Source organism: Cyclopterus lumpus, chromosome 2, assembly GCF_009769545.1.
Source record: "Cyclopterus lumpus isolate fCycLum1 chromosome 2, fCycLum1.pri, whole genome shotgun sequence".
NCBI classification, from domain to species: Eukaryota; Metazoa; Chordata; class Actinopteri; order Perciformes; family Cyclopteridae; genus Cyclopterus; species Cyclopterus lumpus.
Genome location: NC_046967.1, coordinates 68740 through 84127, shown reverse-complemented (window position 1 = coordinate 84127; position 15388 = coordinate 68740). Strand labels below are relative to the sequence as shown.

The 15388-nt window shown below is 49.7% G+C and overlaps 1 protein-coding gene across 1 annotated transcript; it reads left to right on the top strand.

Moving 5' to 3' along the window:
- Window positions 1-760: 760 nt before the first annotated feature.
- vps16 (vacuolar protein sorting 16 homolog) lies at window positions 761-15215 on the top strand. The gene is made up of 24 exons (XM_034551926.1): window positions 761-949; window positions 2356-2444; window positions 2704-2795; window positions 5573-5701; window positions 5836-5980; window positions 6053-6168; window positions 6401-6523; window positions 6615-6670; window positions 6851-6940; window positions 7331-7502; window positions 7587-7718; window positions 7956-8083; window positions 8210-8245; window positions 9435-9543; window positions 9635-9769; window positions 9852-9960; window positions 10036-10133; window positions 13193-13297; window positions 13388-13465; window positions 13602-13688; window positions 13908-13990; window positions 14470-14566; window positions 14651-14754; window positions 14827-15215. The coding sequence occupies exons 1-24, from the start codon at window positions 900-902 to the stop codon at window positions 14966-14968; spliced, it is 2505 nt and encodes an 834-aa protein (XP_034407817.1). The 5' UTR covers window positions 761-899; the 3' UTR covers window positions 14969-15215.
- The last annotated feature ends 173 nt before the right edge of the window (window positions 15216-15388 follow it).

Genomic DNA, 15388 nt, shown 5'->3' with positions numbered 1-15388 from the left:
TCAATGCATCACATTGTGGTTCAGATACAGCTGACTGTGATTATACTTTTGGCCACTAGGTGGGGTCGTGTGCACATGAAGCTTCGAGTAATGAACCCTTTCTCGAACCAATTGGCTGAAGTGGTTCGATGCCTCATGAGGCTTCATCTCGCCATCACTAATTAATTGTTATGTGCACAGCAACACTGGAAAAGGCAACTTTATTGCTCAACAGGATTCAAAGAAGACAAAACAAGCTCACACACATGATCTTCAACGATCTACACAAAACGAACCGACAAAGGGGAATGACACCAACAGGACTTAAATACAGAGGGCTGGTGCAGGTGATTGGACACAGGAGGAAACAATCAGGGACAGGGCAGACAATCACAGGGACAGGAAGTGGAGAGAAACAGAGGACACGAGAGACAAGGACTTCAAAATAAAACAGGAAACACGACACAACACTACAGATCCTGACATTAATGAATATATTATATGGTTTATATTATTATTATTATTATTATTATTATTATATGGTGTAGATTATCATTATATAGATGAATGAATATATTATATGATTTAGATTATTTTAATATTATTATTATATTATTATATGGTTTATATTATTATAATATAGATTAATAAATATATTATATGGTTTAGATTAAATGTAAAATATAAAGATGGTTTTAGTTTAGTTCATATCTGATGCCGCCAGGAGGCGGCAGCGACTGAATGTTGTTATAGACCGTAGAAGAAGAAGAAGCTGGTCACCTGACTGCTGTTTAAAGACCGTAGAAGAAGAAGCTGAGCACCTGACTTAAGGACCGGACAAGAAGAAGAAGCTGGTCTTCATCTTGGTGAACCCCCTAAACCCTCTTCGTAAAGGAGCGCGTGCCTCCGAAAGAAGCATCATGGCGTTCATCACGGCCAACTGGAACCCGCTCGGTGAAGCGTTTTACCGGTCAGTTCATCTCCGGTTCATCGGCGTCAGTCCGGCAGCTAGACCCGAGACTACTAGCTAGGCTACTAGACCCGAGACCACTAGACCCGAGACCACTAGACCCGAGACTACTAACCCGAGACTACTAGACCCGAGACTACTAGACCCGAGACTACTAGACCCGAGACAACTAGACCCGAGACAACTAGACCCCAGACAACTAACCCGAGACTACTAGACCCGAGACCACTAACACAAGACCACTAAAGTTAGCACAAGACAACTAACCCGAGACCGGACCCAGAGATTCAGCGTCAGTCCCGCAGCTAGACCCGAGACTACTAGACCCGAGACTACGTGACCCGAGACCACTATACCCGAGACCACACAACCATTAGACCCGAGACTAATAGACCCGAGACTAATAGACCCGAGACTAATAGACCCGAGACCACTTGACCCGAGACCACTAGACCCGAGACCACTAGACCCGAGACCACTAACACAAGACCACTAACCCGAGACCGGACCCAGAGATTCAGTGTCAGTCCCGCAGCTAGACACGAGACCACTAGACACGAGACCACTAGACGCACTACTAACCCGAGACTTAGCTGTTAGCGGTGTGTGTTTGTTAGTGAGTGTTTGTTAGTGTGTGTGTGTGTGTGTGTGTGTGTGTGTTTGTTAGCGGTGTGTGTTTGTTAGCGGTGTGTGTTTGTTAGCGGTGTGTGTTTGTTAGTGTGTGTGTTTGTTAGCGGTGTGTGTTTGTTAGTGTGTGTGTTTGTTAGCGGTGTGTGTTTGTTAGCGTGTGTGTTTGTTAGTGTGTGTGTTTGTTAGTGTGTGTGTTTGTTAGTGTGTTTGTTAGGGTGTGTGTTTGTTAGTGTGTGTGTTTGTTAGCGTGTGTGTGTTTGTTAGCGTGTGTGTTTGTTAGTGTGTGTGTTTGTTAGTGTGTGTGTTTGTTAGTGTGTTTGTTAGGGTGTGTGTTTGTTAGTGTGTGTGTTTGTTAGTGTGTTTGTTAGTGTGTTTGTTAGTGTGTGTGTTTGTTAGCGTGTGTGTGTTTGTTAGCGTGTGTGTTTGTTAGTGTGTGTGTTTGTTAGTGTGTGTGTTTGTTAGTGTGTTTGTTAGCGTGTGTGTTTGTTAGTGTGTGTGTTTGTTAGTGTGTGTGTTTGTTAGTGTGTTTGTTAGGGTGTGTGTTTGTTAGTGTGTGTGTTTGTTAGCGTGTGTGTGTGTATGTTTGTTAGCGTGTGTGTTTGTTAGCGTGTGTGTTTGTTAGCGTGTGTGTTTGTTAGTGTGTGTGTTTGTTAGTGTGTGTTTGTGTTTGTTAGTGTGTGTGTTGAATTTTTAATCTGTGAAACCAGAGAAGTTCAATACGAGCTGAAATAAACACTTTGACGTGTTTGTTTATGTTTGTGTTTGTTTTCTCTCAGTAAAAGTGAGCTGTATGAAATGTGTTGGAACCTGAGGGACGGACTCCGAGACTGTCTGGTGTCTGCAGCTCCTTATGGGGGTCCAATAGGTACACACACACACACACACACACACACACACACACACACACACACACACACACACACACACACACACACACACACACACACACAGTGACTGATATTCATAGGCGATGTTATAAGATGTGTTCTGTCTGTTCATACATGGATATAGTGTTATTGTTTATAAGATATTTATATAGAAGTGTTTTCTATGATGGTTACTTATAGTGTTTATAAGATGTTTAATTAGAAAGATGTGTTGTATGTTCTCATTCTGTCCCTCAGCTCTCCTAAGAGAACCTCACAAACGTTCTCCCAGTTCTCGTCCTCAGTTGGAGATCTATTCTGCATCGGGAGTCGGCATCGCCAGCTTCCCGGTAAATATGAACCAACGACATCCCGCCTTCCTTCATTAGGACTTATATTTTTGTATTGGGATTATTACTGTCTCCTCAAGAGTGGAGGAAGCAAGGAAAGGAATCGAGGAGACCTGTTGGCCTCAGGCTTCCTTCTCAAACAACCAGAAAACAAAGCCTTGTTGTTTCAGGACTCCAATCTTCTCCTCCAGCCGGGTTAGTGTTAGGCTGTGACCCTACCTCCAGTCGGGTTAGTGTTAGGCTGTGACCCTACCTCCAGTCGGGTTAGGCTGTGACCCTACCTCCAGTCGGGTTAGGCGGTGACCCTACCTCCAGTCGGGTTAGGCTGTGACCCTACCTCCAGTCGGGTTAGTGTTAGGGGGTGACCCTACCTCCAGCCGGGTTAGTGTTAGGCTGTGACCCTACCTCCAGTCGGGTTAGGCTGTGACCCTACCTCCAGTCGGGTTAGTGTTAGGGGGTGACCCTACCTCCAGCCGGGTTAGTGTTAGGCGGTGACCCTACCTCCAGTCGGGTTAGTGTTAGGCGGTGACCCTACCTCCAGTCGGGTTAGTGTTAGGCGGTGACCCTACCTCCAGTCGGGTTAGGCTGTGACCCTACCTCCAGTCGGGTTAGGCGGTGACCCTACCTCCAGTCGGGTTAGGCTGTGACCCTACCTCCAGTCGGGTTAGGCGGTGACCCTACCTCCAGTCGGGTTAGGCTGTGACCCTACCTCCAGTCGGGTTAGTGTTAGGGGGTGACCCTACCTCCAGCCGGGTTAGTGTTAGGCTGTGACCCTACCTCCAGTCGGGTTAGTGTTAGGGGGTGACCCTACCTCCAGCCGGGTTAGTGTTAGGCGGTGACCCTACCTCCAGTCGGGTTAGTGTTAGGCGGTGACCCTACCTCCAGTCGGGTTAGTGTTAGGCGGTGACCCTACCTCCAGTCGGGTTAGTGTTAGGCTGTGACCCTACCTCCAGTCGGGTTAGTGTTAGGCTGTGACCCTACCTCCAGTCGGGTTAGGCTGTGACCCTACCTCCAGTCGGGTTAGGCGGTGACCCTACCTCCAGTCGGGTTAGGCTGTGACCCTACCTCCAGTCGGGTTAGTGTTAGGGGGTGACCCTACCTCCAGCCGGGTTAGTGTTAGGCTGTGACCCTACCTCCAGTCGGGTTAGTGTTAGGGGGTGACCCTACCTCCAGCCGGGTTAGTGTTAGGCGGTGACCCTACCTCCAGTCGGGTTAGTGTTAGGCGGTGACCCTACCTCCAGTCGGGTTAGTGTTAGGCGGTGACCCTACCTCCAGTCGGGTTAGTGTTAGGCTGTGACCCTACCTCCAGTCGGGTTAGTGTTAGGCTGTGACCCTACCTCCAGTCGGGTTAGGCTGTGACCCTACCTCCAGTCGGGTTAGGCGGTGACCCTACCTCCAGTCGGGTTAGGGGGTGACCCTACCTCCAGCCGGGTTAGTGTTAGGGGGTGACCCTACCTCCAGCCGGGTTAGTGTTAGGCGGTGACCCTACCTCCAGTCGGGTTAGTGTTAGGCGGTGACCCTACCTCCAGTCGGGTTAGTGTTAGGCGGTGACCCTACCTCCAGTCGGGTTAGTGTTAGGCTGTGACCCTACCTCCAGTCGGGTTAGGCGGTGACCCTACCTCCAGTCGGGTTAGGCTGTGACCCTACCTCCAGTCGGGTTAGTGTTAGGGGGTGACCCTACCTCCAGCCGGGTTAGTGTTAGGCTGTGACCCTACCTCCAGTCGGGTTAGTGTTAGGGGGTGACCCTACCTCCAGCCGGGTTAGTGTTAGGCGGTGACCCTACCTCCAGTCGGGTTAGTGTTAGGCGGTGACCCTACCTCCAGTCGGGTTAGTGTTAGGCTGTGACCCTACCTCCAGTCGGGTTAGTGTTAGGCTGTGACCCTACCTCCAGTCGGGTTAGTGTTAGGCTGTGACCCTACCTCCAGTCGGGTTAGTGTTAGGCGGTGACCCTACCTCCAGTCGGGTTAGTGTTAGGCTGTGACCCTACCTCCAGTCGGGTTAGTGTTAGGCGGTGACCCTACCTCCAGTCGGGTTAGTGTTAGGCGGTGACCCTACCTCCAGTCGGGTTAGTGTTAGGCTGTGACCCTACCTCCAGTCGGGTTAGTGTTAGGCTGTGACCCTACCTCCAGTCGGGTTAGTGTTAGGGGGTGACCCTACCTCCAGTCGGGTTAGTGTTAGGGGGTGACCCTACCTCCAGTCGGGTTAGTGTTAGGCGGTGACCCTACCTCCAGTCGGGTTAGTGTTAGGCTGTGACCCTACCTCCAGCCGGGTTAGTGTTAGGGGGTGACCCTACCTCCAGTCGGGTTAGGCGGTGACCCTACCTCCAGCCGGGTTAGGCGGTGACCCTACCTCCAGTCGGGTTAGTGTTAGGCTGTGACCCTACCTCCAGCCGGGTTAGTGTTAGGCTGTGACCCTACCTCCAGCCGGGTTAGTGTTAGGGGGTGACCCTACCTCCAGTCGGGTTAGTGTTAGGGGGTGACCCTACCTCCAGTCGGGTTAGTGTTAGGCGGTGACCCTACCTCCAGCCGGGTTAGGCGGTGACCCTACCTCCAGCCGGGTTAGGCTGTGACCCTACCTCCAGTCGGGTTAGTGTTAGGCGGTGACCCTACCTCCAGTCGGGTTAGTGTTAGGCTGTGACCCTACCTCCAGCCGGGTTAGTGTTAGGCTGTGACCCTACCTCCAGCCGGGTTAGTGTTAGGGGGTGACCCTACCTCCAGCCGGGTTAGGCCGTGGCCCTACTCGCCTCTCCTAACACATCTCTCTGTCTCTCTCTTTAGTGGAAGAGTGGCCCGGTGGTCCACTTGGGTTGGACGGTCAGTGATGAGCTGTTGTGTATTCAGGAGGACGGATCAGTTCTGATCTACGATCTGTTTGGATCTTTCAAGAGACACTTCAGTATGGGACAGGTCAGTCTGTTAACTAACATCTAGTTATTTTGTTAGTTTTTATCTGAGTGTGTATTTAGTGGTTGTTTTGAACAGGAAGTGTATCTTGTTTTGTTTAACAGGAAGTGTATCGTTGTTGTTGTTGTTGTGAACAGGAAGTGGTCCAGAGTCAGGTCTTAGAAGCCAAAGTGTTCCACTCTCCTTATGGAACAGGCGTCGCCATCGTAACGGGTTCCTCACGCTTCACCTTGGCAACCAACATTGATGACCTGAAGCTTCGGAGGTTACCTGAAGTCCCGGGTAGGTTACACCTGGTAACACCTGGTTGACCTGTGATGGTAAATGGTGTTGAACCTGAACAACTGTCTGCAGGTCTGCAGGGGAAGCCGTCCTGCTGGGTCGTCCTCAACCAGGAAAGACAGACAAAAGTACTGCTGTCCAACGGACCTGAGATCTACATCCTGGACAGCACGTCCTGCACTGCTGTGGTGAGACGGGTAGAAAGACAGACAGGTGGACCAAGAGGTCAGACAGGTAGCGTCAGAAAGGGTGGAGTCAGATGGGAGGGAAAGGGACATGCACAACTAACCTCACCTGTCTGTCTTTCACGGCCTCCCGGTCTCAGTCCACATGCCATGGTCTTTTAGTACTAACAGACATTCGGGTACAGGTAAACAGACGGGTAACTAACCTCAACTGTCTTTATACCTGTGTCCTCAGTGTCCTCCAGGTCTCGGTCCTCAGGCTGGCAGTATCGTCCACATGTCTGTGTCTTTCAGATATAAATACCTGGCTCTCTTCACTGACTCTGGACACCTGTGGACAGGCCCCTCCCATCTCCAGGTGAGCTGCTCCTCGGTCCAACCAGCTGTTTGATCTAACCTGGGGGGGAGGGGTCTGTGTGAATGATTGACATGTGATTTTGTGTTTCCAGGACAAAATGAGTGAAGTCGACACTAAAAAGTCAACACCTCCCAAACAGATGGTCTGGTACGTCTACCTGTTTCACCTGGTTAACTGTTTTAGTTTGTATCCACCTGTCTGTCTACGTGTTTACATGTCTATCTACCTGTCTGCCATCTATTTACCTGTCTGTCCTTGTTTGTTTGCTTCTTACCGGTTTGTTTACCTACCATTCTTTGTTTTTACCTGACATTTGTACCTGTCCAGGTGTCGCAGACCAAAGAGTCAGCAGCCGTCTGTGGTGTTGATGTGGGACAGACTGCTCATGGTGGCCGGAGTCTGTAACGACACAATCCAGTATCCTTTAAACCAGTTCAGACTGGAACCACAATCTAACTCGGTCCGACCAGGGCTCTAGGCGTTTGTTCAGGTTCTCCTGTTACTTGATGTTGTTCTCCTGGAGCTCGGTAAATGTTCTCCTGGAGCTTGTTATCGTTCTCCACAAGCTTGTTGTTGTTTTCCTGGAGCTCGGTAAATGTTCTCCTGGAGTCTGTAACACAATCCAGTATTCTTTAAACCAGTTCAGACTGGATACAAACCGCTTCTGACTGGAACCACACACTAACTAGGTCAGACTAGTGCTCTAGATGTTTGTTTGGGTTCTCCTGTAACTTTGTTGTTCTCCTGGAGCTCGTTATGGGTCGTTTTCTGGTCAGCTCCTGTTTGACCCTTGACCCTTGATTAAAGGTTCCCCACAGAGGACCAGTGTGTGTTGGTCGGAGAGCTGGACGGAGTTCGCATTATTAGCTCAGCCAATCAGGAGCTGCTTCAGGAGGTTCCTCTGGTCTGTCAGGACATCTTCAAAATCGCTTCCATGGCTCCTGGAGCTCTGCTGCTGGAGGCCCACCGGGAGTACGAGGTAAGAACCTGTCTGACAGTCTCACTGCACGATTCTTTGATGATGATGATGATGATGATCTGTGTTTTTATTATTGTTGTGTAGAAGTCAAGTCAGAAGGCTGATGAGTACCTGAGAGAGATCAAGGAGCAAAGCATGCTGGGAGAAGCAGTTCGACAGTGCGTGGAGGCAGCAGGACACGAATACAACACAGACACCCAGAAGTCCCTGATGAGAGTGAGTTCTGTACTTCAGTGTTTCATTGTTCTAAGGTGGAACCCGGTTTGTACTATTCTGTGTTCTAATGGCATGTCTAGTTCCCAGTGTTCTAACGTTGCTCTGGTCCACCCGGCCACGTTCTGTCTTGTTCTAATGTTGTTCTGGTCCACCCGGCCACGTTCTGTCTTGTTCTAACGTTGCTCTGGTCCACCCGGCCACGTTCTGTCTTGTTCTAATGTTGTTCTGGTCCACCAGGCCGCGTCCTTTGGGAAGTGCTTCCTGACCGACTTCAGTCCCGACCTGTTCGTGTCGACCTGCAGAGAACTCCGGGTGCTGAACGCCGTCAGAGAGAGCAGCGTGGGGCTGCCACTCACTCACACGCAGTATCCTGACCCAGGTGCATCATGGGACATGTAGTGATTTGGGGTTAATGACTGATGTCATTATCTGATGTTTGACTACCGGCCAATCGGTATCTTTCACGGTGTAACCTTAACCTCTGACCTCAGATTCAAACAGATGACTCTACAGGTGCTAATCGACAGGTGGGTCCGCTCATCCAACCCGGTCTGCTTTTACTTTGTAGTCTCTTTGTGCCCGTCGCCCGTCTCTTTGTGCCCGTCTCTTTGTGCCCGTCTCTGTTGACCTGTCGCCCGTCTCTTTGTGCCTGTCTCTGTTGACCCGTCGCCCGTCTCTTTGTGCCTGTCTCTGTTGACCTGTCGCCCGTCTCTTTGTGCCTGTCTCTGTTGACCTGTCGCCCGTCTCTTTGTGCCTGTCTCTGTTGACCCGTCGCCCGTCTCTTTGTGCCTGTCTCTGTTGACCTGTCGCCCGTCTCTTTGTGCCTGTCTCTGTTGACCTGTCGCCCGTCTCTTTGTGCCTGTCTCTTTGTGCCCGTCGCCCGTCTCTTTGTGCCCGTCTCTGTTGACCTGTCGCCCGTCTCTTTGTGCCCGTCGCCCGTCTCTGTTGACCTGTCACCCGTCTCTATGTGCCCGTCTCTTTGTGCCTGTCTCTGTTGACCCGTCGCCCGTCTCTTTGTGCCCGTCGCCGTCTCTTTGTGCCCGTCTGTTGACCTGTCGCCCGTCTCTTTGTGCCCGTCTCTGTTGACCTGTCGCCCGTCTCTTTGTGCCCGTCGCCCGTCTCTGTTGACCTGTCACCCGTCTCTATGTGCCCGTCTCTTTGTGCCTGTCTCTGTTGACCCGTCGCCCGTCTCTTTGTGCCCGTCGCCGTCTCTTTGTGCCCGTCTCTGTTGACCCGTCGCCCGTCTCTTTGTGCCTGTCTCTGTTGACCTGTCGCCCGTCTCTTTGTGCCCGTCTCTGTTGACCTGTCGCCCGTCTCTTTGTGCCTGTCTCTGTTGACCCGTCGCCCGTCTCTTTGTGCCTGTCTCTGTTGACCTGTCGCCCGTCTCTTTGTGCCCGTCTCTGTTGACCTGTCGCCCGTCTCTTTGTGCCCGTCGCCGTCTCTTTGTGCCTGTCTCTGTTGACCTGTCGCCCGTCTCTTTGTGCCCGTCTCTGTTGACCTGTCGCCCGTCTCTTTGTGCCCGTCTCTGTTGACCTGTCGCCCGTCTCTTTGTGCCTGTCTCTGTTGACCTGTCGCCCGTCTCTTTGTGCCTGTCTCTGTTGACCCGTCGCCCGTCTCTTTGTGCCTGTCGCCCGTCTCTGTTGACCCGTCGCCCGTCTCTTTGTGCCTGTCTCTGTTGACCTGTCGCCCGTCTCTTTGTGCCCGTCTGCCTCCCAGGTTGGTGTATCGACAGTTTTACCCCTTAGCAATAGAAATATGTCGTTACCTGAAGATCCCAGATTACCAGGGAGTCAGCAGAGTCCTCAAACACTGGGCTTCATGCAAGGTAACGGCTCACCTGTTCCCTGACTCTTCAGTGTGCTGCATTACCATCGCTGGTTACTAAAACTCACCTGTGGGGTTGTGGGTGTATCCAGGTGCAGCAGAAGGACCTATCGGACGAGGCTATTGCCCGAACGGTGTGTCTCAAGGTGGGAGACTCACCTGGTGTGTCTTACTCTCACATCGCAGCTAAAGCTTATGAATGTGGACGCACTGAGCTCGCCATCAAGGTAACGAGATCTACCTGTGCACAACTATTTATAAATACATGTGGTTCTACGTACCGACAGTATTTCTTTCATCGTGTATCAGTTGTTGGACTTTGAGGCTCGCTCTGGAGAGCAGGTTCCTCTGCTGTTAAAGATGAAGAGGAGTCAGCTGGCTCTTAGTAAAGCTGTGGAGAGCGGAGACACTGACCTAGGTGAGTGTCTGCTAGCCCCGCCCACCACCTGTCTTGTCAGGTAGCGGTCAAACCGATCATTTCCTGTGTTCCCAGTTTACACCGTGGTGACGTACCTGAAGAACGAGATGAACAGGGGAGACTTCTTCATGACTCTGAGAAACCAACCGGTCGCACTGAGCCTCTACAGACAGGTGCTCTTCCTCATCATCACTAGATATTTCCATTGAGCCTCTACAGACAGGTGCTCTTCCTCATCATCCCTAGATACATTTGATATAGAACAATGAAGTGTCAATGTGGTCTTTCTATGGAGTCCTCGGTGTACAGTGACCTATTGAACTTAAACAATCAATTTCTAAAGGATGATAACACTAAACTGAACCGTGTATGAGTAGATCACATGTCACTGAGATCAGGTTATGTTGAGGTTTATTGATAACGTTTGGTTTGAAGGATTCAGAAGCAGTAGGAATATTAGTTTGAGTGTTCTCTGAGCACCAGATAGTCCACGACCTCCCCACATGAGTTCTTATCAGTGGTTCTTCGGTGACGTCGGTAATGTGGCTTTCAGACTTCTCTCAATGGTAACCCTGCAACGGGAGGGGGCTGAGCACACGGCCCTGTGGGACGCCTGTGTTCAGCTCCAGGTTGGAGGAGCTGAGGTCCATGTGCATGAATCACAGATATGGATTCTTAGGGACCGAGAGGTCAACAATGTGCATCTGTTACTGATCAGCTCCTCAGGAATGTAGACCATCGTAAAACAGGAAAGGTTGGGCAATAGGATCTAGTCCCTACAAATAACCTTGTCTATTGGGTTGGGGACTACAGGTCTATTGGGGTTACATGTCTATTGGGTTAGGGACTACAGGTATATTGGGTTAGGGACTACAGGTCTATTGGGGTTACATGTCTATTGGGTTAGGGACTACAGGTCTATTGGGGTTACATGTCTATTGGGTTAGGGACTACAGGTCTATTGGGTTAGGGACTACAGGTATATTGGGGCTACATGTCTATTGGGTTAGGGACTACAGGTATATTGGGGTTACATGTCTATTGGGTTAGGGACTACAGGTCTATTGGGTTAGGGACTACAGGTCTATTGGGGCTACATGTCTATTGGGTTAGGGACTACAGGTCTATTGGGTTAGGGACTACAGGTCTATTGGGTTAGGGACTACAGGTCTATTGGGGCTACTGTCTATTGGGTTAGGGACTACAGGTCTATTGGGGTTACATGTCTATTGGGTTAGGGACTACAGGTCTATTGGGTTAGGGACTACATGTCTATTGGGGCTACCTGTCTATTGGGTTAGGGACTACATGTCTATTGGGTTAGGGACTACAGGTCTATTGGGTTAGGGACTACAGGTCTATTGGGGCTACTGTCTATTGGGTTAGGGACTACAGGTCTATTGAGGCTACTGTCTATTGGGTTAGGGACTACAGGTCTATTGGGTTAGGGACTACAGGTCTATTGGGGCTACATGTCTATTGGGTTAGGGACTACAGGTCTATTGGGGCTACTGTCTATTGGGTTAGGGACTACATGTCTATTGGGTTAGGGACTACAGGTCTATTGGGTTAGGGACTACAGGTCTATTGGGTTAGGGACTACAGGTCTATTGGGGCTACATGTCTATTGGGTTAGGGACTACAGGTCTATTGAGGCTACTGTCTATTGGGTTAGGGACTACAGGTCTATTGGGTTAGGGACTACAGGTCTATTGGGGCTACATGTCTATTGGGTTAGGGACTACAGGTCTATTGGGGCTACTGTCTATTGGGTTAGGGACTACATGTCTATTGGGTTAGGGACTACAGGTCTATTGGGTTAGGGACTACAGGTCTATTGGGGCTACATGTCTATTGGGTTAGGGACTACAGGTCTATTGGGGCTACTGTCTATTGGGTTAGGGACTACATGTCTATTGGGTTAGGGACTACAGGTCTATTGGGTTAGGGACTACAGGTCTATTGGGGCTACATGTCTATTGGGTTAGGGACTACAGGTCTATTGGGGCTACTGTCTATTGGGTTAGGGACTACATGTCTATTGGGTTAGGGACTACAGGTCTATTGGGGCTACAGGTCTATTGGGGCTACAGGTCTATTGGGTTAGGGACTACAGGTCTATTGGGGCTACTGTCTATTGGGTTAGGGACTACAGGTCTATTGGGGCTACTGTCTATTGGGTTAGGGACTACATGTCTATTGGGTTAGGGACTACAGGTCTATTGGGTTAGGGACTACATGTCTATTGGGTTAGGGACTACATGTCTATTGGGTTAGGGACTACATGTCTATTGGGTTAGGGACTACAGGTCTATTGGGGTTACATGTCTATTGGGTTAGGGACTACAGGTCTATTGGGGTTACATGTCTATTGGGTTAGGGACTACAGGTCTATTGGGGTTACATGTCTATTGGGTTAGGGACTACAGCTCTATTGGGTTAGGGGCTACATGTCTATTGGGGCTACTTGTCTATTGGGTTAGGGACTACAGGTCTATTGGGGCTACGTGTCTATTGGGTTAGGGACTACAGGTCTATTGGGGCTACTGTCTATTGGGTTAAGGACTACATGTCTATTGGGTTAGGGACTACAGGTCTATTGGGTTAGGGACTACAGGTCTATTGGGGCTACATGTCTATTGGGTTAGGGACTACAGGTCTATTGGGGCTACTGTCTATTGGGTTAGGGACTACATGTCTATTGGGTTAGGGACTACAGGTCTATTGGGACTACTGTCTATTGGGTTAGGGACTACAGGTCTATTGGGGCTACTGTCTATTGGGTTAGGGACTACATGTCTATTGGGTTAGGGACTACAGGTCTATTGGGGCTACAGGTCTATTGGGTTAGGGACTACATGTCTTTTGGGGCTACAGGTCTATTGGGTTAGGGACTACAGGTCTATTGGGGCTACAGGTCTATTGGGTTAGGGACTACATGTCTATTGGGGCTACAGGTCTATTGGGTTAGGGACTACATGTCTATTGGGTTAGGGACTACAGGTCTATTGGGGCTACAGGTCTATTGGGTTAGGGACTACATGTCTATTGGGGCTACAGGTCTATTGGGTTAGGGACTACATGTTTTTTGGGGCTACAGGTCTATTGATCTGTGCTTTACATATTGACAAAGCACAGGTCAATAGACTACATATTGATAGTCAATTGATCTGTGCTTTGTCAATCTGTAGTCTATTGATCCAAGTTATTTATTAATGTATTTGTGTGTCAGTTCTGTAAACTACAGGAACAAGAAACTCTGAAGGACCTTTATAACCAGGACGATGACCACCAGGAACTCGGCAACTACTACGTCACTGCCAGTTACAGAGAAAAGGTACCAACAAGTCAACGTGGACTAAAGAACCACATCAAGACCACCTCAATGTGGATCATGAAGTGACATAAAGCATTTTTTTGTGTGCAGAGGTTGGAGAACCGTCTGTCTCTGCTGCAGAGTGCTGTGGACGAATACAACAAAGCCAAGAACGAGTTCTCTGCAAAGGTGAAACTCGCATATTATTATTATGATTATTATAATAATCATAATAATAATTTGTAGTTTTACTGTTAGCAAAGAGTCATGCGTTTGTTTACTGGTGTGATCAGGGAGATCATCACTTTAGATATTCTGTTTACAGGCCACAGAGGAAGAGATGCGTCTTCTCCGTTTCCAACGCAAACTTGATGATGAGAAAGGGGCGGGGCTACTGGAACTATCTCTACAGGTATTTGAGGGGGCGGGGCTACTGGAACTAGCTCTACAGGTATTTAAAGGGGCGGAGCTACGGGAACTATCTCTACAGGTTGCTGGCATTCACGAGTGCGAGTTAGTCATGAGATACTTCAGGTAATTTGAACTTGACGACCATAAGACCTCGTAGTAAATGATACCAGACAGGATGGAGTCGCAGCTTTTCTTGTGACATCACTTCCTGTTTGTCCAGGCGACCATGGAGGCTCTGCTGGCTTTAGGACTCCACAAACAAGCAGAACAACTGTACAGAGACTTCAGAGTACCTGACAAAAGGTGATGCACCCGGAGGTGCTCTCTCGCTCCACCCGTCTCTCTCGCTCTCTCGCTCCACCCGTCTCTCGCTCCACCTGTCTCTCGCTCCACCCGTCTCTCGCTCCACCTGTCTCTCGCTCCACCCATCTCTCTCACTCTCTCGCTCCACCCGTCTCTCGCTCCACCTGTCTCTCTCGCTCTCTCTTCACACGTCGCTCTCGTTCTCTTGCTCTCGTTCTCTCTCTCGCTCTTTCTCTTCACACGTCACTCTCTCGCTCGCTCGCTCTCTCTTTACTCATCGCTCTCTCTCTCTTCACCCGTCTCTCTCTCGCTCTTCACCCGTCACTCTCGCTCTTCCTCCGTCACACTCGCTCTCTTCACCCATTTCGCTCTCTTCACCCGTCCATCTCTCTCTTTACTCGTCTCTCTCTCCACCAGTCGCTCTCGCTCTCCTCACCGTCTCTCTCTCTCTCCCCCTTCCCCCCCCCCACACTGTGCAGGTACTGGTGGTTAAAGCTGAAGTCTCTGGCAGAGAAAGAGGAGTGGGAGGAGTTGGAGAAGTTCTCAAAGAGCAAGAAGTCTCCGATTGGCTACCTGGTAAGACCCGCCCCCTTTAGCCTTGTTAACCTTTTCAATGTAATGGAAGTACAGTTCTCATGATTCTTAGCGTCAACTCTTCAGGCGTTTGTTGACGTTTGCATGAAGAGTAACAACACGTACGAAGCCAAGAAGTACGTCTCCAAGGTAACGCCTGAGCAGAGGGTCAAGGCTCACCTGGCCATCAGGTAAGACTCAGAGCTCCAGTGACATCACACAGGTAGACCCCACCACTTGGTTAACGCTTCTCGTCCAATCAGTGATCTGGAGGGAGCTGCGGACGCCGCAACCGAGAGAAGGAATGAATCGGAGATGGCCGCGGTCCTCTCGAGATGCTCCACCTCCGACCGCCTGTTGATTGACAGGTTGAACCGAGCCAGAGCGTGCGCTGTCAAAAAGTGATCCTCCATTCAGAGTAGACAGAGGCAGCGGACGGCCTGCTGCCACAAAGTGATCCTATAAACCAGTTTCTTCATGTGCTTTAATGTCATTGATCATGTGATTGATGTTTCAACATGTTTTCTTCTTCTGTGATTGTGTCTGAGCTCCCGTTTATCGGCCTTATTTTATCCATCACTTTTTGTATCAGACTTGTCTCTTGTAATTTCCTGCTGTTGGTGCTTCAAAATAAAAGCCTTCCATCAGAGAACCAGCGAGATGGTTTTATTGTGAAGAAGCTCCAGACTTTGTACATTGAATGTTTAGTTGTTAATGTTGTAAATCTGTCTTTTATTGTAATATTTATATAATAAATATATAATATATGTATACTTGAAGTGTTCTCCTGTCTAGAGCTTCAGCCCGTCTCTCGGGCTTCCTCCT